General features: G+C 49.1%; 1 protein-coding gene across 1 annotated transcript in view; it reads left to right on the top strand.

The window, feature by feature from the left end:
* The first annotated feature begins 621 nt into the window (after positions 1–621).
* SPTBN4 (spectrin beta, non-erythrocytic 4) overlaps positions 622–24419 on the top strand; it is a 66904-nt gene continuing 43106 nt past the window's right edge. The window contains exons 1-13 of the mRNA XM_011372314.2: positions 622–793; positions 9446–9597; positions 10287–10460; positions 13108–13199; positions 14359–14439; positions 15533–15648; positions 17414–17526; positions 17621–17808; positions 17880–17997; positions 18264–18422; positions 19198–19500; positions 20261–20411; positions 24265–24418. Of these exons, the coding sequence (XP_011370616.1) occupies positions 622–793; positions 9446–9597; positions 10287–10460; positions 13108–13199; positions 14359–14439; positions 15533–15648; positions 17414–17526; positions 17621–17808; positions 17880–17997; positions 18264–18422; positions 19198–19500; positions 20261–20411; positions 24265–24418 (1973 nt within the window). The remainder of the gene's footprint in view (positions 794–9445; positions 9598–10286; positions 10461–13107; positions 13200–14358; positions 14440–15532; positions 15649–17413; positions 17527–17620; positions 17809–17879; positions 17998–18263; positions 18423–19197; positions 19501–20260; positions 20412–24264; position 24419) is intronic.

Genomic DNA, 24419 nt, shown 5'->3' with positions numbered 1-24419 from the left:
CTCACCCTACTCTCCCGCCTTCCCCTCACCCCACTTCCATCACCACAGTAGAACACCGAAGAGTCATATGACAAAGGGTGTGGCTATAAGGATGAAGATCGGGCCATTAATGCAATCATTTGGTCTCACCGCTTGCCTTTGAATCTTGGCTATTCACTAGCTGTGCAACCTTGGGCAACTGTATTAACCCCTTTGTGCCTCAGTTTCCTCTTCTGTATACTAGGCCTAATAATAGCCTATTTTTAGAGAGTTAAATTTGTGAGAATTAGATAATATACATAAAGTACTGAACACAGTGCAAGTGCTCAACAAGTGTCGTTATTACTGCATCGTAGAGTTCTACTGATAACAGCGTTAACATTCTATCAGCAATGACAGTGACCGTTGGCCCAGCCCCTACCCTGTGCCAGGCGATGATCCAGGCACTTTACCACAGCCCTATGAAGTGGTCAGATGAACATTATTGTCATTATTATGATGTCCACTTTAAAAACATGGAAACTGAAGACAGAGAGGGGACAGGACTCACAGCTAGTCGCTGTTACAGGTGAGACCTCTGAGCTCAGGCCCTGTTTCCAGCCCTAACCTGCCTTTGTCCATTCCCAGGCCTCACCTTCCCCGATGGCGCAGGTACCAGGGGAAGTGGACAACATGGAGGGCCTGCCGGCCCCCAACAACAACAACCCTACGGCCCGCTGGGAGAGCCCAGATCGGGGCTGGGAGCGGGAGCAGCCCGTGGCTTCCACCGCGGCCGCCTCGCTCTTTGAGTGCTCCCGGATCAAGGCCTTGGCAGGTACCTGGAGGAGGGCTGGGGTGGAAGGAGGCGAGAGGGGGAAGGGAGGGGGGTGCTGGGGTGGCAGCTGGCTGTGTACCTCAATACCTGAGGACCGTGATGGCTCAGAGGATGGGAAGACTGTAACAGATGCTTAGAACTTGAATCTTTAGACCAGCACCGTCCAATACGACTTCCCATGATGATAGAAAAATGTTCTGTATCTGTGATGTCCAGTATACTAACCACTAGTGCTTGTGGCTATGAACGCTGGAAGTGTGGCCAGTGCTACCTGGGGGACTGAATTTGTATTTTTATTTAGTTTTAATTCATTTTAATTTAAATAGCCACATGTGGCCTGTCGCTGCCTTATGGAGTACCTTAAAGATGTGTACAGTCCCAGAAACATGGGATTCTGTAAGCACATGTCCTTAGAATTCTGAAATGCTGAAATGCCGAATTTTAGGTCCTTAGAATGTCAGATTTGGAGATTCTTTGAATGTGAGATCTTTAGAAACAGAGATTCTTGTAAACAGAACTTTATAATCACAGACCTTAGAAATTTTGATCAACGGCTCCCAGGATCTGAGATCCTTAAAACGTAAACTCTCATATAATAGATCCTTAGGGCCTTATAATCCTAACCCTTTAAAATGTCAGATTAGAAACGTGAATCCTGAGAACTTTGAGATAGAATAACCAAAACATCCCACTTTAGCATTGAAACTCTCGGTCTTGGGACAACTGGGGGGTTGGTCACCTGCTTTGATGTTTTAGAACAAGATAAGCAAAGACCAGAGAGCTACAGAGTTATAGAATCTTAGATCTTTGGAATTGTAGACCCTTGAATCTTAGGACTGTGTATTCATGGAGCTTTAAAATCTCAGAAGAGTTTAATCATCAGCATTAAAACGTTAGCAAAAACCCTCCAGCGACATGTAACTTTATAATCATAAGCCTTGAAAACATTAGCCTTTTAGCACCTTTGACCTTTGGGATGGTAATATCTCAGAAACATGGAGTGTTATACATATAATATATATACTCTTATAATCAGGAAATTTTGAAATCCTAAAGTCAAAATCGGTTTCCTCAGAATCTCAGAATTTTAGCAACTCAGCATTTGACGAACATAGAATCTTCAATACCAACCAAGATTTTTGGAACTTTGTAATGAAAAGATGTTGAGCAGGGTATCAAGCTCAAGGGCCTCTAGGGAAGCAGGCAACATAAATGAGTGGGTGGACTGCTGGCTCTCGTCAACTGGAGAATAATGCCCTGGACACCAGCTCTCACCATAGGGAAATGCAGGCCCCAAGTTGCTAGCTCTGATATTTAACTGCAATTTCCCCATTTAAAAAAATCTCTACGTGCCACAAAGCATGAACTAGATCCAACCCATGGATTGCCAGCTTCCTCTGATTTAGAAGCCTAGAGTGATATAAACACACTCATGGAAACTTAAAGTCATACCTTTAGACTCTTGGAAGCTTAAAAACTTGGGAACATACCAACTTCAAATTCCAGAATTTATTATTTCATCCACAAAATATTTATTTAGTGCTTGCTCTGTGCCTAGCCTCTGCTGGACAATATGAAAGACATAATGGTGACTGAGCCAGCCCCGGTCCTGCCCCGACAGGGCTCCTAGTCAGAGTTAGATCCAGCCAGACTGTGATCACCCAGAGGGATCAGGGCCAGGATGGGGGAAGCACTGGCAGAGGGCTGTGATGAGGGACTCTGGGGACTGTGGGAGCCCAGAGGTGCCTGATTTTATCTGGAGAGTCAAGGGGTACTTCCTGGAAGAGGCAATGCTTAAGCGAGGCCTAAAGCAGCAGTCCTCAACCTTTTGGGCAGCAGGAACCAGTGCTCCTACGAGAATCTAATGCCTGATGATCCAAGGTGGAGCTGAGGCAGTGATGCTAGCACTAGGGAGTGGCTGCAAATACAGATGAAGCTTCGCTCGCTTGCCTGCCACTCACCTCCTGTTGTGCGGCCCGGTTCCTAACAGGCCACGGACCTGTACTAGTCCTCGGCCTGGAGGTTGGGGACCCCTGGCTTGAAGGATGAAGAGGAATGAACCCTGGGGTGGAGAGTGGAAAGGGATTTTCCAGGCAGAGGGAACAGCATATGTAAAACCTTCAGAAGTTGAGAGTGACTTGAGTGAGGAGGGTACAGGTGGTGAGTGAGTGATGATGGGCCAGGAGCCTGTGAGGGCTTCATCAGGAACGGCTGTGAAGAAGGTGAGGACATCAGGGAGCTATGGTAAGATTTCAAGCAGAGGTGGGAGGACACTTCAAATCTTAAGATCACTGTTTCACAGAACATCTGACAGCATCTAGTCTAGAGATTTATAGAGATCCCCTTTAAGAAAAAAATTTTCTCGTACGTTCCCTGTGTCTACTTAGATTGTTATAACTTGTTTCTCAAATGCACACAAACGTACAATTCTGTTTATATCTCTTATGGCTACAATTCACACATAATATCGGACTCCAGACCCAAATCACAAAACCAGTAACATTCAACTTAACAATTATTTGGGATGCTGCTAGTCTGTGAAACCATGCTGCTGCTCAAAATGCTAATATGTCCTAGACTGCTAGGGTGTATTTCCTTTTGCATCCCTTTGCCTGCTTCTCTCGTGGTTTTTCTCTATTTAAAATGAGGCCAAACGTTTGAGCAGAATCCTCTGTAACATGCTTTCTCATGAAGACATTTAAAAAATATGTCTGAACCTCTTGGTCAGGGAGTCCCTTAATCATGTTCCACAGTTCGTGACTTGCTGTCATCATCATCTGTGTGAGGCCCATTTCCTCTTTATCTATTTGTTTATTCTCTTTTATCCCTGTATCTCACACCAATGCCTTCTTCCTTATGGGCAACCATGCTGATAGTTTTAATGCAAATCTTTGCAAAATGCGCATTTTGCAAAATGCATTTCTAATTAGTGCGAACACAGACATATATTTTAACTCTTTATTAAGTTATTACGCGCACTCAGAAAAGCAGATATATCATGAGCATCCAGTCCCACAAATGAGCACACCCCTGCAACCAGCCCTCGGATAAGGAAACAGAATAGCCCCAGACAGCCCTAGACAAGCACCCTCCAGCCACCTATCACCATATCCCAAGAATAAACATTGTCCTCACTTCTAAGAGCGTCCGTTCATTTGCTAGTGTTTGAACTCCATGTAAATGGAACCTTTTGTGTCTGGCTTCATTCACTTGACACTCTGCTTATGAGATTCAGCCATGTCTGCCTGTACTTAGTCGTTCCTTATTGCTGTAGAATATTTCACGGTATGAACACACCATAGCTTTTCCAATCACCTGTTGATGAGCATTTGGGTTGCTTCTAAGTTAGGGTTATCACAAACTAAGTTATTGCAAACTAGGAATTACTAGTATTACAGACTATTACAAACAAAACTATACAAGCTATTGCTGCTCTAAACTTTCTAGTTCATGTTTGTGGTGGGCATAAGCACTCATTTCTGGTTGGCTTAGACCCACCCCCGAGTGACATTGTTGGGTCATAGGGTAGCTTGACCCTACTTAAGTAGAAACTGCCATTTGTAGCATTTTGTGAGTATATGAGTAACTCAGTTGATGTTCATCCAACCCTCGCTATGGTCGTTCTTTTTAATTTTAGCCATTCTGGAGGGTGTGCATTCTACTGTGGCTTTAATTTGCATTTTCCTGATGACTGATAACAATTAATGATATGGAGCACTTTTTCATAGGTTTATTGTCTATTCGGATATCCTGCGAAGTGCCCATTCAAGTCTTTGCCTATTTTCCTGCTTTTTTTGATGGCTTTTCAAGAGTCCTTGTATATTCTGGGTACAAGTCCTTTGTCAGATATATGTGTTGTGAATACTTTTCTCCCACGGTGTAGCTTTTAATTCTATTAATGGTGCCTTTTGATGAATGGGATTTCTTAATTTAAATGTAATCTAATTTGATAATTATTTAATTATTTCTCGTGTGGCTAACATTTTGCGTCTTGTTTAAGAAGTCTTGCCTGCTTCAAGGTCATGGAGATATTCTTGGATGTTTTCTTCTAAAAGCCTTGCTGTATTCTTTTACATTTAGCTTTGTAAGCTGAATGATATTTATTATATTTATTATCTCGTGCAGTTTGGGTTGGGGTCCTTTTTATCCCCCTCATGGATTCCAGTTGACTCCGTTCCATGTACTGAAAAGACTTTTTCCCTCTTGAACTGCAATGTCATTTTGTCATAAATCTGTGTGCAGGTATTGCTAACTGATGCCAGTTTTGTCTAATTCTAGATGGCATTGTTTGCATGATTTTCTCACTCAGCACGATGCCTTAAGACTCATCCACGTGGCTTTGCGTACATCTAATCTGTTGCTTCTCCTTGCTGCATGGAGTCTGTGGTGTGAACTCACCACATTTGACCATTCCCTTCCCAGTGAAGTCTCCAACCCTGAACCTGCCCCAGCTCCCATCCCCAAATCAGACTGCATTGAACACCCTCCTACATGCTCCTTGTGAGCCAGTGTGAAAAAGGTTTTGGGGACACGTAGCCAGGGGATGTGTCGTGGGGGTGGGTACTAATTTCATTTGACTTGGATTGTTTTCAGAATGGTTATCCCAGTCCGTAACTCACCATAAGTACCAGCAGGCATCAAGGTTATGATATCCCTATATTTCTACCAATACTTGGTATTCTCCAGCTTCCTAACTTTTCCCAGACTAATGTTCAAACATATCATATTAAGTCTCTCTATCCTTTCGCCTTAACCAGTAATAGATAAAAGAATAGTTCTTCCTCTGCTCTATGAAAGTCTCAATGTATTAAAGATATGAATAAAGTCATATTCTAAAGAAATTGATTTCGCTTGTGATCGGTGATGACCGCAGTGGAGAAGAATATATAAATGGTAAAATAACTCAATATGAGCACATGGCAGAGGTAGGACAATTGTCGTTTGGCTCGGAATCTTCACAGCCCAAAGACTTCTGTGCCAGCTAGCATCCCAGCAGGAAGCAGATGGTCCCCTCGAAGGGGTAAAATGCAGGTAAAATGCAGGAGCGTTTAATGAAGGGACTATTTACAGATGTGTGAGCAGGGCTATGGGAACCTACAAGGGCAGCGGAGACCCCCAGGGGCAGGGCAGGAAGTGGCAAGAGGGGAGAGAGGCCTCCCCAGCAGGAGCCGGAGATTCAGGCGCTGCCTGAAGCTGGTCAGGCTGGTCATTTCGTCTCTCCTCTCAACTCCTGCTGTCCAAACTTAACCGGAAGTCTGAGGTCTTTGAGGGCTGGGGATCCTTTCATACAGTACACACCAGCTGGCCTGCCTGGGCCCAGAGCGGGTGCGGAAGAGGGGTGAGTGGTACTGTGATGGCAAATGGAAGATGCCACACACAGTAGCCAAACACACTCACCGACACAGTGAACATTCAATGTCATCTGAGTTCAAAAGTGGCACTCTGGGACATATTTGATTTCACCCCCACTGTGTTTTACAAAAATATAAATCAGTTGCCAACATTTAAAAATAGGGAGATTCTGTCTTTTAAAACAATCCAGATTTTTGGCTCCTCGTGGAATGTCATATGATATGGCAGTACCGGACCACCATTCCTTCAAGGCGCCAGTCACAGGGGCCATGTGGCAGCTGCCCCCTTTATGGAGGGCCTAGTTCTCTCAATTTCAGAGTCTGCCTTGCCCCTGTGGGCATTTCAGTTCTAGACCCAACTCCATGCTAACAAGATTGTAATCACAACAACCAAACTCCCACTGCATAATCCGTTATGAAACCGCTATTCAGATGGTCCAGGATGTGTTTCTATTAATTTTTCTTTGGGTACCATCGAAATGAGGAGACGAAATGAAAAATATTCTCCCGGGTCCCTGTCCTCCAAACATGAGTTCCCGAACACCCAGGGTCTCCCAGGACCCATCAAAGAAACCGAGATCTAGTCTGAACCCCTCACTTAAAAAAAGGGAATATGGAGGTCCAAAGAGAAGGGACGACCTGTAGAAGTCACACAGCCAGTCATCACAGAGGCAGGTCTGAACCCAGTCATCTTCATTCTGGCACCGTACTGGGGATGCGCTGAAGTGCCACTTGGGCTATACAGTATTGGCCAAACCTGCTATAGGCACAGGCATCGGAAAGCAGAATAATCAAATACCCAATTCGCCATCTTCTGTGTCATTACCTCCTCGTGTGATCCTAACAGTGTGATGACTAAATCACTTAGTAAAGAAACGTGAGTAATAGCTGTACAGGAGAAGCTGCTGCGACAGATACCAAATACAGTCGCTTAAAGGAGATAGAAGCTTATTTCTCCCTCCTGATAAGCCCTAGGTGTGTTTCTATTAATTTTCTTTGGGTACCATTGAAATGAAGAGGTTGGCAAATGGTTGGCAGGGAGGCTCCAAGCAGTCAGTGAGGATTTCAGGTCTTTCTTCCATCTTGTCCTCTGTGGACCTTGGTGTTTGACCTTGTGGGGGTTGAGGAAAGAGGGAGGGAGGCCAGGTCGCAGTTTCCTTCTCCGGTAAAGCTTTAAATTATGCAATGATTCTAGATCTACAGAAAGTTGCAGATAGTAAGATGACAAAAAGACAAATAACCCAATTAAAAAACAAGCAAAGAGCTTCCACAGATATTTCTCCAAAGAAGAAATACGATTGGCCAATAAGCAATGTAAAAAGATGCTCGACATCATTAATCGTCAGGGAAATGCTTGCGATCTCACTTCACACCCACTAGGATGACCATCATAAAAAATAAAAAAAATAAAACCCAACTGTAATAAATGGTGGTGAGGATGTGGGGAAATTGGAACCTTCCATATTGCTGGTGCAAATGTAAAATGGTGCAGCTGCTTTGGAAAACAGTTTGGCAGGTCCTCAAAAGGTTAAACATAGAGTCACCATATGACCCAGTCATTCCACTCCCAGGTGTATACTCAAGATAATTAAAAACCTGTGTCCACAGAAAAACTTGACCTGAATGTTCAAAGCAGCATTATTCATAATTGCCCAAAAGTGGAAACAACCCAAATGTACCTCAACTGATGAATGGATAAGTGAAATGTAGAATATCCACACAATGGACTATTACTTAGTCATCAAAAGGAATAAAGTACTGATACAGGCTACAACATGGATGAACCTTGAAAACATTACGCTAAGTGAAAGAAGCCAGACACACAAAAGGCTATATATTGTGTGATTCCATTTATATGAAATGTCCAGAATAGGGAAATCCACAGAGACAGAAAATAGGTTATTGGTTGCCTCAGGCTGACAGTAGAGAGAGTGTGAATTGACTGCTAATGGGTACAGGGTCTCTTCTTGGGTGGCTGAAAATCTTCTGATATTAGATAGCGATGATGATTGCACAACTCCATAAATATACTAAAAACCATCCAATTTACACTTTAAAAGGATGAATTTTGTAGTATGTGAATTATAGCTCATACTAAAGCTGTTATTTAACAAAAAGATCGTGAGAGCGCTCCCAAACTATTTCTTTTTTTGTAAGCAAACGAGGCAAGTTACACACGTCTTCCACTCCCTTCTCACTGGCAGCATCGGCTGAGTGTAAACAAATCAGGAGGCTTTGCTAAAATTAAATGATAAAGTTTGATTCAAGGGTCTTGAGGTTTGCAAATCCTGAAGCACTACTGGGTAACACCCAGAGTGTTTCAAAGAAAAAAGTTGAGAGTTCTCGAGAAGAAGCAGGTCTGCATTCTCAGCCTCTGGATGGGTCCGAGATGGTCTCTTCCAGATGTGGGGTGGTATGGATAATGGATGTCAGGTTAGTCTGGACATGTGAACATTCTTTCCTAAGTTCTTCAGTGTGTTAGCTATAGGATTTATATATCTCTCCAGGCATTGATGCACAACTGAAAAGCTCAAAAATTAAAAAGGGCTAGTTAAGGTAAAATAAAATCAATTCCTCATGTTTCAGCCCATTCCTCTTTAAGTAATTTTGTTAGCTTGGCTATGGTGACTCCATTTTGTTTCTTCATTCATTCCTCAGGGGTCACATGACTACTCCTCACCCTAGGGATATGGGACATGCAGTGTCTAGCTGGCAGTCCAATTGCTGGGGCGGGGGCCAGGGGTCAGGAACATTCAGTCTAGCATAGTCCTTCCTCTTGATCCCCCACATCCCATCAGTTGCCAAGTCTTACTTTTTCATCTCCAAATAACTCTCCAATATGCCCTCTTCTCTCATCCCCACACCTCTGCCCTCCTCCAGTCTCGTCCTGAATCCTTTCGCCAATCTTCTCCCTGGTCTCCTGGCTGTGGAGATCTCTCTGATCCACCCTCCCCACAGCAGCCAGAGATATTTTTGAAACACAGCTGTCATCCTGCCTCTCCCCGCCATCCCTCCATGGCTCCCTAGTGTATTACCTGTGCCTCACCAGCAAATCGAGCTCTGTGACAGAAAGACTCTGCCCGTATTCAGAGCCTAGAGCAGTGCGGGGCACATAGTAAGCGCTCAAATATTTATTGAATGAATGAACAGAGCGAACCTGGGTAGGAAACAGGGAAGGCTTATTATGGAAGTGCTATCTCAGGAAAACTTTAGGAGACTAAAGTGGGCGGTGGGGGCTGGGGTCAAGATGGAAGGGGCAGTTCCTGGGGAAGGCGGGGGCTTATCAGATCCTGTCCTTCAGATGAGCGGGAGGCTGTGCAGAAGAAAACCTTCACCAAGTGGGTGAACTCGCACCTCGCCCGCGTTGGCTGCCACATCGGGGACCTCTATGCCGACCTCCGGGATGGCTTTGTGCTCACGCGGCTCCTGGAAGTGCTGTCCGGGGAGCAGTTGGTGAGGGGGCCCGGAGTGCTGGGAGAAGGGAGTTGGTCCTGGGGTCTCGGGCTGGGCTAGGGTAAGGGCCGGGCTAGTGGATGGGTGGAGTGTCCTAGAAGATGCGGGCGGGTGGGTAGGAGGCCTTCATTCGGGTGGGCGGGGCTACGGCACAGGGGTGGTGCTTGGTTGTGAGGAGCCTGGGGGCGGAGCTTGGAACAGGGATTCTGTTGCAGGTGAGGACATGGTTGAGGGGGGGCACTCTGCGCTTAGGTGGGGCTCCGTTGGCAGGGGTGGGGCTATGGGAGAAGGGAGGAGCTTTATTAGAAGGGAAGGGCCTGGGTAGTGTACTAGCACGGGGCAATGGTTCAGAGATCCAACGGAAGGGGCGGGACTATAGCTACAGGCAGAGGGCGGGGTTCACAGTAAGAAGTGTGGTTATCAGGTCGGAGGTGGATCTTCTGTGGAGAGGGTAGAGACAGGAACTTGAATAAGCCACGAAGAGAACTGGGTCTTGAAAAAGTCTGACTATGGGAAGGAAGGGGAGGACTTCTTTAGGATTGGGTCCTGGGTCTTTGATAATACCGAAGGGGCGCGGCCCGGGCTTAGACGTCCAGGAGGCGTGGCTATGGGGCTTATTTGGAGGGCGTGGGGCCTAGGACCCTGCTTTAGGTCAAGTCATCCATCTCCCAATGCCCCCACCGCCCTAGCCAAGGCCCACGCGCGGTCGCATGAGAATCCATTCGCTGGAAAACGTGGATAAGGCGCTGCAGTTCCTGAAGGAGCAGCGTGTGCACCTGGAGAACGTGGGCTCCCATGACATCGTGGATGGGAACCACCGGCTGACCCTGGGGCTGGTCTGGACCATCATCCTGCGCTTCCAGGTGATCCCCACGTAACCCCCGCCCCCCGCAATGGAGTCTTAGGAGGGCGTCCCACACCCACTCACCCATTCATCCATTCATTCATTCACTCCAAAAATATTCTTACATATGCCAGGAACCCTGTTCCAGGTGGTGGGGATGAAAATGATAAAAGTAATAATCGTTATCACCACCATCCCTATGACCATCATTTATATATGTTTTACTCTGTTCCAGGCACTTGGCATTTAATACCCACAACAACCCAATAAATTAATTAGGTACTATTTATTACTCCATTTTACCGAAGCCCAGAGAGGTGAAATAGTATGCTCAAGGTCACACAGCTGGGCTATGGAGTTGGAATTCGAATCCAGACAATCTTGCTCCAGTTCAGAAACAAAATAGGCAAATTTTCTGCCTTTATGGACAATAAACAAACCCATAAGTACATAAACACTGGATGTATGGGGGCAAGGACCAGCTCTAGGCAGAGAAGTAAAAAGAACTATGCAGAAGAGATTATGATGAATCAGTAAAAGGGATATATAATAGTAGGTTGATGGCACTGAGATTTTGGATGGGGTGACCAGCAAAGGGCTCTCTGAGAAGCCGATGGCTGAATGACATATGAAGATGAAGGGAGAAACCATTCCAGGCAGGGGACACAGATTCGAAGGCCCTGAGGTGGGAATGAGCCTGGCATGTTGGAAGTACAACAAGACCGATATGGCTAGAGGAGGCGAGGGGAAGATGGAAAGCGTGAGGTCAGAGGGCTTGGCAGGGCCTAGGGGATCCCTGATTAGCAGTTTGGATTTTATTTTGTCTGAGATGTGGAGGGATTGGAGAGTTTTCTCAAGGGGGCTCAATCAGATTTAGAAGGATCCCCCTGGATTGGGGGTGGTTGCCAAAATTAGAGACTGGAAGCATAAAGTGAATGACAGGTAGGAAAGATGCTCAGGAGGGGAGTAGACATTCCATAGGAGAAGGGGAGGGACTGGGAGGTATCCAGGCCAAGGCCCGAGGCTCTGGCCTGGGGACCGGGGGACAGTAGGGCCGGCTTGAGACAGGGCCAGGGAGGAAGAGAGCTTTGGAAGAGACACTGAAGTTATTTTGAGAAGCGGTGGTCAGAAGCGTCCTGGGACATTAAGAGGAGGCATTTAGGAATCCACTGGATCCTGGGGATGGAGCTCAGGAGAGGGGTGGAGGCTGGAGACAGGTATGGGCATTGTAGTACGGAATCAGGGAATAAGATATGGGGCTGGGGGTGGTGGCTGCTGGCTGGAGCCTTGCACCGGGGGCTGGTACCTTCCGGGAACCTAGTTCTCTCCCTTGCGCCCAAATGCCAAACTCAGCTCTTGAGTCCAGGACCCAACTCTCAAACACTCAAACACCCGCCTGAGTCTCTCTAAGCTGCTCTAGATTCTGGGTCATTCAGAACTTTATTGACCACCTACTACGTGTGATAACACATAGTAGAAGCAAAATAGACAAATATCCTGTGGTCCTGGAACTATTACAAGTTAGAGAGTGTATTAGTCTAGTAGGGCTACTGTAACAAAATGCCACAGACTGGGTGGCTTAAACAACAGAAGTCTATTTTCTTACAGTTTTAGAAGCTGTATTTCAAAGTCAAGTTGCTGGCAAGTTTGGTCTCTCCCAAGGCCTCTTTCCTTGGTTTGCCAGCGCCTCCCTCTCTCTGCATCCTCACAAGACCTTTTCTCTCTGTGCGTTCGTCTCTAGGGTCTTTTCCTCTTTATATAAAGACACCATTCATATTGGATTAGGGCCCCACCCTTATGACCTCATTTAACCTTAAATACCTCCTTAAAAACCCTATCCCTAAATAGTCACATTTGGGGTTAGGGCTTCAACATACGAATGGGGGGGGCACAAGTCAGTCCATAACAAGGGAGACAGTGAACTAGATGAATAAATAAAATGTATAAGTATTGATAAATGCTAAGGAGAGAATAAGGCAGGGAAGGGGGGTGTGAAATTTGGGTGTACACACTAAGATTTAAAATCAAGCGGTTGGTCAAGTCCTCGCTAAGACGGTGACGTGTAAGGCTGGGCCTCAAGGAGAGGTGGAGCCTTGTGGGGACCTGAGAGAAGGCAGAAGGAACAGCAGGTGCAAAGGACCCGGGATGGGAGGACACTGGTGAGTTAATGAAGAGGACAGAGGTCTCTGGAGCAGAGTGAGCGTTGGAAGATGAGGTCAGGGACACAACGAGAAGAGATCGTGAGGATTTTTACTTTCACCCAGAGTGAGCTGGAGCCACAGAGGGACTGGAGGATAAGAAGCACGTGATCTGATTTGGATGTTCTCAGGTCCCTCTCTCGGCCATGTGGAGAACAGACTGTGGGGGGCGGGGGGACAGGGAGACCAGTGTGGAGGCCACTGCACTAGCCTAGGTGGGAGACGGTGGTGGCTGGGATTAGAGGTGGCCCAGAAGCCAAGAATGGAGGCTTCCCTGAAAACTGGGACCCTAATTCACCACTGCCTCTCCCCTGCCATTGTGGATGTCCTAGCCCCCTCCAGAACCCATCCTTACACTCCTGAACCCCACCCCCAGCTTGAAGCTGCCCCTCCCATCACCTCTGTCTCTTACTACTTTCCCAGCCTCAAGCCCTCCAGGCCCAGCAGCCATGTTTTGTATCCTCACAGATTCAAGTCATCAAAATTGAGACTGAGGACAACAGAGAGACACGTTCTGCCAAGGATGCATTGCTCTTGTGGTGTCAGATGAAGACAGCTGGGTAATCACCCAACCTCCCTCCCCCTAACCCCTTAACCTCAGGAGTTCCTTTGGGGACAAGAGGACAAGGGACAGCTCAAATCTTCCTCAGTGTCCAAAGTTACATCTGAAACTAATAACTTGGTAAATGAAACACATCCATTCTTCTGACCTTGACCAAGAAACTTGTAGAACAATCCGGAAGGCCAGGTTCAAATTTAGAACTTGGATTCCTCACAGATCAATGTTGAAAAGTGGTATACTGTCCCCAGCCAGCTCCCTTCTCTCTCTCCCAATCATTCTGCACCTCCAGAGGCCTCATGTGCACCTGTGTGGATCCTGCAGCTCTAGGTTCCAGCCACACCCCCCTAACAGCCATCTGTAGCCTGGGAGGGCACACGCCAGGGCTCGGGCAGCTTGTGTGAGAAATTCGGGGTCCTGAGTGCCTTCAGTGGCATTGAGAATGGGGGTGCACAGACACTGCTGGGCATGTCCCCTAGACCCTCGACTCCGCCCTGCGGGAAGGGCCATGGCCTGAAACTCAAGTGCCCTCTAGAGAGCAGCCCCTGGGAGGAAGACGGGAGACCGAGCATTCTCTCTCATCCCCCCGGGGCCGTCTGTCTGTCTTGCAATGCTGTTTGTCTCTGTGTCAGTCGTTACCTCTCGGTCTGCTTTTCCTCGTTCTTATCTCTCTCTCTCTCCCTCCCTCCCTTCTCTCCCCATCCTTTCTTTCCCCATCTCTGTATCTTGCTCTCTCTCTCTATCCCTTCTTTCCTCTTCCTTTTTTCCTTCCCTCCCTTGTTCCCTCTGCCTCTCTTTTTTGCTCCTCTCCTGTCTCTCTGTCTCTGTCTCTGTCTCCGTCTCCGTCTCCGTCTCCGTCTCCGTCTCCATCTCCATCTCCATCTCCATCTCCATCTCCATCTCCATCTCCATCTCCATTTCCATCTCCATCTCTCTGGCTTGCTCTATCTGTCTATTATCTATCTATCTATCTATCTATCTATCTATCTATCTATCTATCTATCTATCTATCTACCAATCCATCCATCCATCCATCCATCCGTCCATCCATCCATCCATCCCCCCCCCACCCACCTATCTATATGTCCATCCATCTATGTCTGTCTCTCCCTCCTGACTCTCTCCATCTCTGCCTCTGTCTCTTCCTTCCATGCTGCCAGTTACCCTGAGGTGAACATCCAGAATTTCACTACCAGCTGGCGGGACGGCTTGGCCTTCAATGCCCTCATTCACCGGCACAGGTACCACCCGGCCTGGGGCAGCCCAACCCTGCCCTGCCCCCACCCCACGTCCTTCAGGTACACGCCCGTACACATACATGTGGAGACAACACAGACAGGCACAAGGACCCATGCCTTCACCTTGGTGCATACGTACACATTTCCCTACACACACGTTAAGTGCAGACACCCACGCATACCCTGTGCACACACGGAAACACGTGTGCCCTCGCACAGACGTGTGCACACACGGAGACACTCATGCATATACCTGTGCTTAGGTGCCCCAGGGTGGGGGGCTTACACCCCGTGGACGGTGCACTCAGGTGTGTGCACGGCACCTCCTCCCATCAGAGTCCTTCCTCAAGGTGACCCTCAGAGCCCCGTTCTGACTCCCTGCACGTCCACCTAGTCATATACCTCAGAGCCTGGCGCTGACCTGGCCGAGGGCTGAGCACTCAGATGGATTATACCCACGTCATGATTGTTCACGTGACGCATTGGGGAAACTGAGGCCTAGAGGCTGGGATGGACCTGCTCCGGCGTGGCAGAAGCCAGAACTCACACATACACACTCATACACACATGGGGAGACCCAGCCCCACCCACACACCCAGAAACCCACAGGCTATAATGGAGTTCCTCTAACAATGGTGGCGCTTACTGAGTGCTCTGTGTACCCAGCATTGTTCTAAGGTGCTTTCCAGTAAGTCACTGAATATTCAATGGCCCTATGAAGCAGATGCTATTATTATCCCTATTTTACAAATGAGGAAACCGAGGCACAGGGAGATGAAGCAGCTCACCCAGATCACAGCCAGGAAGTGGCCTCGCTGAGGTGTGAGCCAGGAGGGCTAGCTGCAGACCTCACACTTCGAACCACTACATAATACTGTATAGAAACACACTCAAGTGTACACATGTGCATCACGAAGTCGAATGTACACGTGCCCTCACATCCACAGTAAATGCCAGCACGCACAGCTTTCCCCTCGGCTGGGTCGTGCCCCTGTGCCCCTCGCCCTGGGTGGGTCTCCCACAAGGATGTCTTTCGCCCATTTGCCCACTGGCTCTGGAGCCCACCTGCTGCCTGTCCTCTCTGTGCTCTGCCTAGGCCTGATCTCGTGGACTTCAGCAAACTCACCAAGTCCAACGCCAATTACAACCTGCAGAGAGCCTTCCGCACGGCTGAGCAGCACCTGGGGCTGGCACGTCTGCTGGACCCCGAAGGTGAGCCTTGCATGGCCCAGCCCAGACTTCCTCTTCGGGGTTCCCAACCCCAATTCCATTCCAAACCCAATTCCACCCTACCCCAACGCCATCCAAAGCCCAGGATCATTCCAAACCCCAACTCCCTCTCAGCCCCCTCCCCTTCATCTTTAATTCCTCCTCCTTCCCGTCCCCAGGTCCCTTACTTTCTCCATCTCCACCTCAAACCGCAACCCACCTCAATTTCTGTCTCTAACTTAAGCCCCTCCCCTTCACCAACCCCATCCTCAATTATCTGTCCCTAAACTCACTCTTTCTGTCTTCGTAACCCTAGCCCCAGCCCCATAGCCAACACCATCTCCAACACCGTTCCATCCCTAAGCTCAAACCCCTTCCCAACACTCCCCCCATCCCCATCCTGAATCCCATTTTCAACCCCATTCCTATCCCCCAGCTCATCCCTATGTCTGTCCCCATCTACAACTCTGTCCTCAGCCCCTCCCTCTTTTCACTTTCGCCTCATCCCCACCCTCGCCCCTGACTTCAGCCTCATTCCCAGCCCATGATCACGCCCCACACCAATTCCCCATCTCTGGAATAAGAGCTGCTGCTCCCTTTTTCTGAGCATCTGCTGCCAAGCACATGGTTGAGAAATTGATCAAAATGTTCCCTTTCATCCTCACTGACCTCGTTGGATAGTATTGATCAATGTTGTTTTAAAATGATGAAAACAAAGACTCAGAGACATGAAGTCACTTGCCCAGGGTCACGCTTAAGACCAGTAAACAGGACTTCTTATTCCAGAATTCGTGGTCTTAATCATTCTTCTGCTTGCGGTATTCTGTGCTCAGTGCCTGGCACACGGTAGGTGTTTAGTGGATGTCAGTTCACAAAGTGGGGAAGAATGAAGGCCGAGTATGACATGTGATCATTGGGTAAATTAAAATCGTCATCGGAATTAGTTGAGTTTCTTTTCTGCGCCAGGCTATTCTTTCAAATCTTACAATGTTCCTAGGTGACAGACACTGTGATTATCTCTGCTGTAACAATGGGGAAACTGAGGCTCAGAGATGTTAGGTCTATTTTCTAAGGACACGCAGTAAGTGGTTGAGCTGGGATTCAAGCTCATGCTGCCTCCAAAGTGTCAGTGACCATGACCTCAAACCTCATACACCATTAATACACTTAGTAAATATTTATTGAGCTCCTACTGTGTGCTGAGCATGGCAGGAAGTGTGATTAAAAAGACAGGCATAGCTTATGTCCTGATGGATCTCGAATTGTAGATAAGGACATAATCACATAAGTGAATTTCTAATTACAAATCAGGATAAGGAATTTGTAGGAACTAGGAGGAAATGGTAAGATGCTCTGAGGAAGAGTAACAAGAGGAGACCACTCTAGACAAGGTGAACACGGAGGCTTGTCTGAGGAAATCTGAGTTGAGCCCTGGAGGATGAGTGGTAGTTAGGCACACAGAAGAGGGAACAGTGTTCCAGACAGTGAGAACAGCATGTGCAAAGGCCCTGGGGTGGAAGGTAGATTGGTGTGTTCAGACATAATGATAGGTAATTTCTCTATGGTGGTTTATATGTGTCAGGCACTATTTAATCCCCTGAGGTAGATCCCCATTTGGCAGATACAAAAATCGAGGAACAGAGAGGTTGGTTGTCTCGCTCATGGTCACACAGCTAGTAAGAGTGGGTTCCCCCTCCCTCCCCAGTACCTTCAATCCCTCTGCCCGAGTGCTCACCCTCATGCTCCCCCACTCTTTCTGACCCCCCAGATGTCAACATGGAGGCTCCGGATGAGAAGTCCATCATCACCTATGTGGTGTCTTTCTACCACTATTTCTCCAAGATGAAGGCTCTGGCTGTGGAAGGCAAGCGGATCGGGAAGGTATGAGGAGCCAGGGAATGGGGCGGGAAGGAGCCTGGGAACCACGCAGGGGCATATCTGCGGTGAGACTGACCCCAGTTCCTGCGCCGCTGAGGTCCTGGACCAGGTGCTGGAGGTAGGGAAGATCATTGACCGCTACGAGGAGCTGGCGGCTGAGCTGCTGGCCTGGATCCACCGCACCGTGGGCCTCATCAGCAACCAGAAGTTCGCCAACTCACTGAGCGGGGTGCAGCAGCAGCTGCAGGCGTTCACGGCCTACTGCACGCTGGAGAAACCTGTCAAGTGAGGCCCAGCTCGGGAGGGCGGCGGTGGGGAGCTGGGGAGGTGGGGTTGCTGAGCTCGAGCCCTTCCAGGTTTCAGGAGAAGGGGAACCTAGAGGTGCTGCTCTTCAGCATCCAGAGCAAATTGCGAGCCTGCAACCGTCGCCTCTATGTGCCTCGTGAGGGCTGCGGCATCTGGGATATCGACAAGGTGAGGATGTGGGTGCGGGGAGAGGCGGGGTGGCTTGTTGAATTGTCGTATCGGTCGCGCACTGCTCAAGAGAGCTGTTCACATGATAGACACCGTGGAGGGACCTTCATTCGGACAGTTCTCCAGCAGTAAAGTGTCACGAGGAAGCGTTTTCTCCAATCTGCACAAAAGTGCCATTCGTGCTAGGAGTGGCCTCAGACAGAGAAGCCAAGGCCATTAAACTAGGGGAGTAATTGGAGTCTGACTGCCTCCTCTTGGCTCCCTAGGCATGGGGCCAGCTGGAGAAGGCAGAGCATGAGCGGGAGGCTGCCCTACGGGCCGAGCTGATCCGGCAGGAGAAGCTGGAACTCCTGGCCCAGAGGTTTGACCACAAGGTGGCCATGAGGGAGAGCTGGTTGAATGAGAACCAGCGCCTGGTCTCCCAGGTACCGGGTGTGGGGCTCAGCAGGGGTGGAGGTTGGGGGTAGGGCTGATGGTCCTGGGACCAGGGAGGGAGATTTGAGCTCCTAAGCAACAGAGAAGTGTTGGATTAGTCTCCTAGGTGACGAATGAGGGTGGGAAGTGAGAATTGGTCTCCTAAGTGATTGGGTGGGGAGGAGAGTGGGCCTAATCTCCAGGGCAACAGGAGAATGAGGTTGGTCTCCAAGGTAACTAGAGAGGACAGAATTAGTTTCTTCAGAAATAGGGAGAGTATTTAATTATCTCTTAAGTGACAAAAAAGGTTGTATCTGGTGTCCAGGGTAACTCAGGAGGATATAATCGGTCTCCTAAGTAACAAGATAAGGTTGGCTAGGTCCCCAGTCTCTAGTGAAATGGAAGGATGGGGTCTGTTTCCTGGGTAACAAGTTGGTAACAAGTTTAGAGTTAGGGATGTAACAGAAAAGGGTGAGGCTGGTTTCCATGGTAACCATGGAATGGTAAGGGATGGTGAGGCTGATCTCCAAGGTAACAGAGGGAGAGGGGCTTGTCCCCAGGTAACAGGAGAGAATGAAACTGGTCTCCAGGGTAATAGGAAAGGGTGGGGCTGGTGTCCATGGTAACTGGGGGATGGCGAGGCTGGTCTCCAGGTAACAGGATGGTGGGACTGGTCTCTAGGGTAACAGAAGCAGGTGGGGGAGTTTCCAGGTTCATACAGGGTCAAGTTAACAGGCGGGCTGCTGAGGCAGCCTCGCTGAGTATCTGTGGCCTGCCCTGACCCAGGACAACTTTGGTTATGAGCTGCCGGCAGTAGAGGCGGCCATGAAGAAGCACGAGGCAATCGAGGCGGACATTGCAGCCTATGAGGAGCGGGTGCAGGGCGTGGCGGAGCTGGCCCAGGCACTGGCGGCTGAGGGCTACTACGATGCCCGGCGGGTAGCAGCCCAGCGTGACAGCGTCCTGCGCCAGTGGGCCCTGTTGACCGGGCTGGTAGGTGCCCGGCGGACACGGCTCGAGCAGAACCTGGCCCTGCAGAAGGTTTTCCAGGAGATGGTGCACATGGTGGACTGGATGGAGGAGATGCAGGTGGGCGCAGGACCGGGGCCAAGGACGGCGGTGCTGTGCTGGGAGTGGGGAGGGGCATAGGCACCGAGAGGGTTGTCAGAGACGTGGAGAGCGAAGGGCAGAGAAGGAAAGAAGTAAAGAGAGACAATGAGAAAGAGAAAGAGAAAGAGATACAGAGAGAGACGGAGAGGCAGAGAGTGAGAGACAGAGAAATAGATTAAAAAGACGGAGCTATAGAGCCAGAGGGAGAGAGAGAGACAAAGACAGAGACAGAGACAGAGACGGAGAAGACACAAGTTAGCAATGGAAATCTAAATGACTACGAGAAAGACACATAGGAAGATTGAATGCACTTGAGAAACAGCGACCAGCAGGAGATAGATAGACAGATAGACACAGAGAGAGATGGAGAAAAGGGTGGAAGCAGAGAGAGAAATACAGACAGGGAGAGACATGGAGAGAAAGAGATGGGGGGAGATATAGAGACGAGAGAGATGCAGACGAGTACAAATGAGAGAGAAGTAGAGGCGGAGAGAGGTGGAAGAAGACAGAGGTAGAGGGGACACCGTGACAGACACGGAGCCTAGAAATGTGGAGACGATGAGAGATGGAATATGCAGAGAGAGAGAGAGATGATGGTAACAGGGACACGGAGACCGAGATAGAGGTCAGAGTTCAAACGACTGTGTAGGGGAGCAGAGGGCTGGCATGCGCAGTGAGGGGCGGGGAGGGACCTGAGGGCCAACGCCAGGAACGAGCTCAGTGCTGCCCCTTCTTGCAGGCTCAGCTGCTGTCCCGGGAGTGTGGGCAGCACTTGGTGGAGGCCGAGGACCTGCTGCAGAAGCATGGACTGCTGGAGGGGGACATCGCTGCCCAGAGGGAGCGCGTGGAGGCCCTCAACGCGGCCGCCCTGCGTTTCTCCCAGCTGCAGGGTGAGTCTGGGGGTTGGCGTGGAGACTTCCAGGGCCGGTGCTAATAGAAGCGGAGTGAGTCCTGTAGAGACAGGAAGGGGTGAGCGCCTTGTCTTTGGAGGCATCCAAGCACAGACTAAGATCCCACTCCACCAGGGATATGTCATCAGGAGAATTAGTGCCTTGATCGGGAGGTCGAACCACGTGACTTCTTCCTGCTTTGAAAGTCTGTAGTAATAATTCCCATTTATTGAGCACTCATTATGCACTAAGCCCTTGCAGCCAGAGCTCAGTGAATATCATGAAAGGACCGTGTAAGGTACTGTATTGTCAGGGCCTGTTCAGCAGCAAGTGATAGAAACTCAATTTAATTAGCATAAGGAGGAAAGGGGAATGTATTGGCTGATATAACTAAAATGTCCGGGGAGGGGTAGGTTTGGCTTCAGGAAGGGCTGGATCCAGGCATGGTTCAATGATGCTTTTAAGACTCTATCTTTCTCCAAGTCTAGTCTCTATGTTTGTGTCACTGTTGGACAGTCCCTCCCCTTTTAGTATAAATCTGGGGTCATTCAGCCCTATGTTTATATCCCAGCAGCTTAGTGGACCCTGCAGGAGACAGGCCCCTTTTCTCAATAATTCTGACAAAAGGTCCAGGGAAAGCTTTCCTTAGCCCACTGTGGGTTCTGTCCCCATTGCTCAGCCAAACGTCATGGCCCCAGGCTATACAGTGATCCTATTGACCACATTTTAGTGACGTGCCCACCCCAGGGCCAAGAGTGGGGTCAGCTCCCTTCAACGACATGGACTTGGGGGAGAGGAGGTGGGCCACCATCATCAGAAGCAGGGGCGTGGATGCTGATAGACAAAACTAAGATTGTCAGGTTCTCGTTTACTGCTGTCAGCATCCTCCGGCCAGAGACCGCCAGGAACACCCTGGAATCAACCCAAGCTGTGCACATTGGCTTTTGGCACATACCATGGGGCATCTCAGTAAGAGAGCATTAAGAGGGGCTTGTTATCAGACGTGGGCTTGTGTCAGGTTACACGGGGATGACTTCATGCAGTGTGTCTTGCTGTAGAATGAATGCTGTCAGGAAGTTGGGGTAAAGAGATGACTGCTCATCTTAATCATTTTTCTCCAGGTGATGGGAGGAACAGGAATTGGCGGGTCATTCACCTTAGCTCGGCGAAGGGGGATGGGTGGCCGTTTGTGTGATTTGCACGGTGACCTTGTTTTTGCGTGTGCCCACCACGATGGTGGAGTGGTCTCATTTTCGTCCCACTCCATCATGGTCTCAGAGTGGCCTTGTCTGATGCTGGCGTCTGGTGGAGCTGTGTATGCTAGCTGTGTGTGCTGACAGCAGTCAGGGCTGCTTTTTTCTTTCATCCTGAGGCCCAGAGCCGCAGAGCCGATAAGAGAGCTTTGAGGCTGGTCTGTCTCATTCCTTTATCTGGAGCCAGGAGGACCCTTTGGAATCCTGGAGCTTTGTTAGAAAAGGAAGAGCTTGTAAGGACTGCAGGATGGTGGGAGAGTTTCTCACCCTCATGGGTTGGGTCATATCTTAAGAGTGAGTGTTGAGGTCTCCTTCCAAGCCCTGGCAGAGATGTCTATCCCCATCCTGGGTCAGCCCCTCTCACCCTCATCAGAAACACAGGAGAGGTTGTTGGGACCCTCTCCTTCACCTTAGGGGTGTTTGTCCTAGGAGGCTCCCTCTGTCTTGTTGTGAGATCTTGGTGCCTGGTGACAACCAGCAGCATGGAGAAAACAGCACAGGCTAGTGTGGGGTATGTTGTCATGGTGACGAAAGGCGGCGGTGCCTGATACGTGGTCCAGAGTGGTTGAACTGCTGATCTGCTGCATCTTAGCTGAACCTGGGCAAGCAGCTTCCCTCCCTGAGTCTCAGCTTCTTCATCTGTAAGATGGGGCTAGTAAGAATGCCGATGTCATAGGATGGTCATGAGGATTAAATGACGTGGTGTCAGAGTAAGGGGCGGATACATAGACGCTGGTGTTGGTTATTATTCAATTGGATATCTTGGTATTTGGGTCAGGGTCAGTGAATATCCAGAATTATAGATATTCTGCATTCCATCTAGGGCAGTATTTTGACCGAGTCAAAAATACATTTACTCATGACCCAGAGTTCACACGCGCACGTTCGCAAACACTAGATTTTGTAAATCAGTACTTCCCTTTACCTTGTATGCTGCTTTCTGATGTTTTCTACTCACGCTATTCTAGTCCATTAAAGAAATGCTGACTGTGACTCATTAAGTTAATTTCACAGTTCTCTACTCACAGACTAGAGGTCTGGGAGGAAAGCGAAATGTTTGAAGACAAAAAAGGAGTTCAGGTTATCACTGGGGTTATGAGGTAAGGCCACAGAGGATGAGAGAGACCTGGGAAACGGCCTTAGAGTAGAGCAGTTTCCTTTGCCCCAGTCGTGAAGGAAACACAATCTACAGTAGTAACATATGCCAATTCCAGGATTCTCTAAATCTCAGTGTCCAACCATCATTCAATGTCACCATTTTCATTAGGCTGCTGCCCTGGGTTCCACCCTGTGCTGGACAATGGTGAGAACACGGTGTGACTCTTCTGGCCCCAGGACCTGCCCACCCTCATCAGAAACACAGGAGAGGTTGTTGGGACCCTCTCCTTCACCTTAGGGGTGTTTGTCCTAGGAGGCTCCCTCTGTCTTGTTGTGAGATCTTGGTGCCTGGTGACAACCAGCAGCATGGAGAAAACAGCACAGGCTAGTGTGGGGTATGTTGTCATGGTGACGAAAGGCGGCGGTGCCTGATACGTGGTCCAGAGTGGTTGAACTGCTGATCTGCTGCATCTTAGCTGAACCTGGGCAAGCAGCTTCCCTCCCTGAGTCTCAGCTTCTTCATCTGTAAGATGGGGCTAGTAAGAATGCCGATGTCATAGGATGGTCATGAGGATTAAATGACGTGGTGTCAGAGTAAGGGGCGGATACATAGACGCTGGTGTTGGTTATTATTCAGTTGGATATCTTGGTATTTGGGTCAGGGTCAGTGAATATCCAGAATTATAGATATTCTGCATTCCATCTAGGGCAGTATTTTGACCGAGTCAAAAATACATTTACTCATGACCCAGAGTTCACACGCGCACGTTCGCAAACACTAGATTTTGTAAATCAGTACTTCCCTTTACCTTGTATGCTGCTTTCTGATGTTTTCTACTCACGCTATTCTAGTCCATTAAAGAAATGCTGACTGTGACTCATTAAGTTAATTTCACAGTTCTCTACTCACAGACTAGAGGTCTGGGAGGAAAGCGAAATGTTTGAAGACAAAAAAGGAGTTCAGGTTATCACTGGGGTTATGAGATAAGGCCACAGAGGATGAGAGAGACCTGGGAAACGGCCTTAGAGTAGAGCAGTTTCCTTTGCCCCAGTCGTGAAGGAAACACAATCTACAGTAGTAACATATGCCAATTCCAGGATTCTCTAAATCTCAGTGTCCAACCATCATTCAATGTCACCATTTTCATTAGGCTGCTGCCCTGGGTTCCACCCTGTGCTGGACAATGGTGAGAACACGGTGTGACTCTTCTGGCCCCAGGACCTGCCCTCAAGGGGCTCCCAGTTCAGTGGCGTAGACAGAACCGGCAGTGATAGCCCAGTGGGGTCAGGGCCGGAAAGGGGGAAGCAGAGAAGCCTGGGAGAGCCAGAAAAGGCGCCTGCTCCGGACTCGGGGTGTCAAGGAAGGTTGCCTGGATGAGGAGAGCCGTAACCTGGTTCCTGATGAAGCCTATCCAAGGACTGGGGAGGTAGCCGTCACCACCCTCTCTTTGGCGCCCCCTGGCGCGTGCCCAACCTGTGATCCTCCCCTTCTCCTGGCCCAGGCTACCAGCCCTGCGATCCTCAGGTTATCTGCAACCGCGTGAACCACGTGCACGGCTGTCTGGCGGAGCTGCAGGAAGAGGCGGCGCGGCGACGCGCGGAGTTGGAGGCCTCGCGGAGCCTGTGGGCGCTGCTGCAGGAGCTGGAGGAGGCCGAG

This window comes from Pteropus vampyrus, unplaced genomic scaffold (genome assembly GCF_000151845.1).
Source record: "Pteropus vampyrus isolate Shadow unplaced genomic scaffold, Pvam_2.0 Scaffold203, whole genome shotgun sequence".
Classification (NCBI taxonomy): domain Eukaryota; kingdom Metazoa; phylum Chordata; class Mammalia; order Chiroptera; family Pteropodidae; genus Pteropus; species Pteropus vampyrus.
This window is presented reverse-complemented; position numbering and strand designations above follow the sequence as displayed.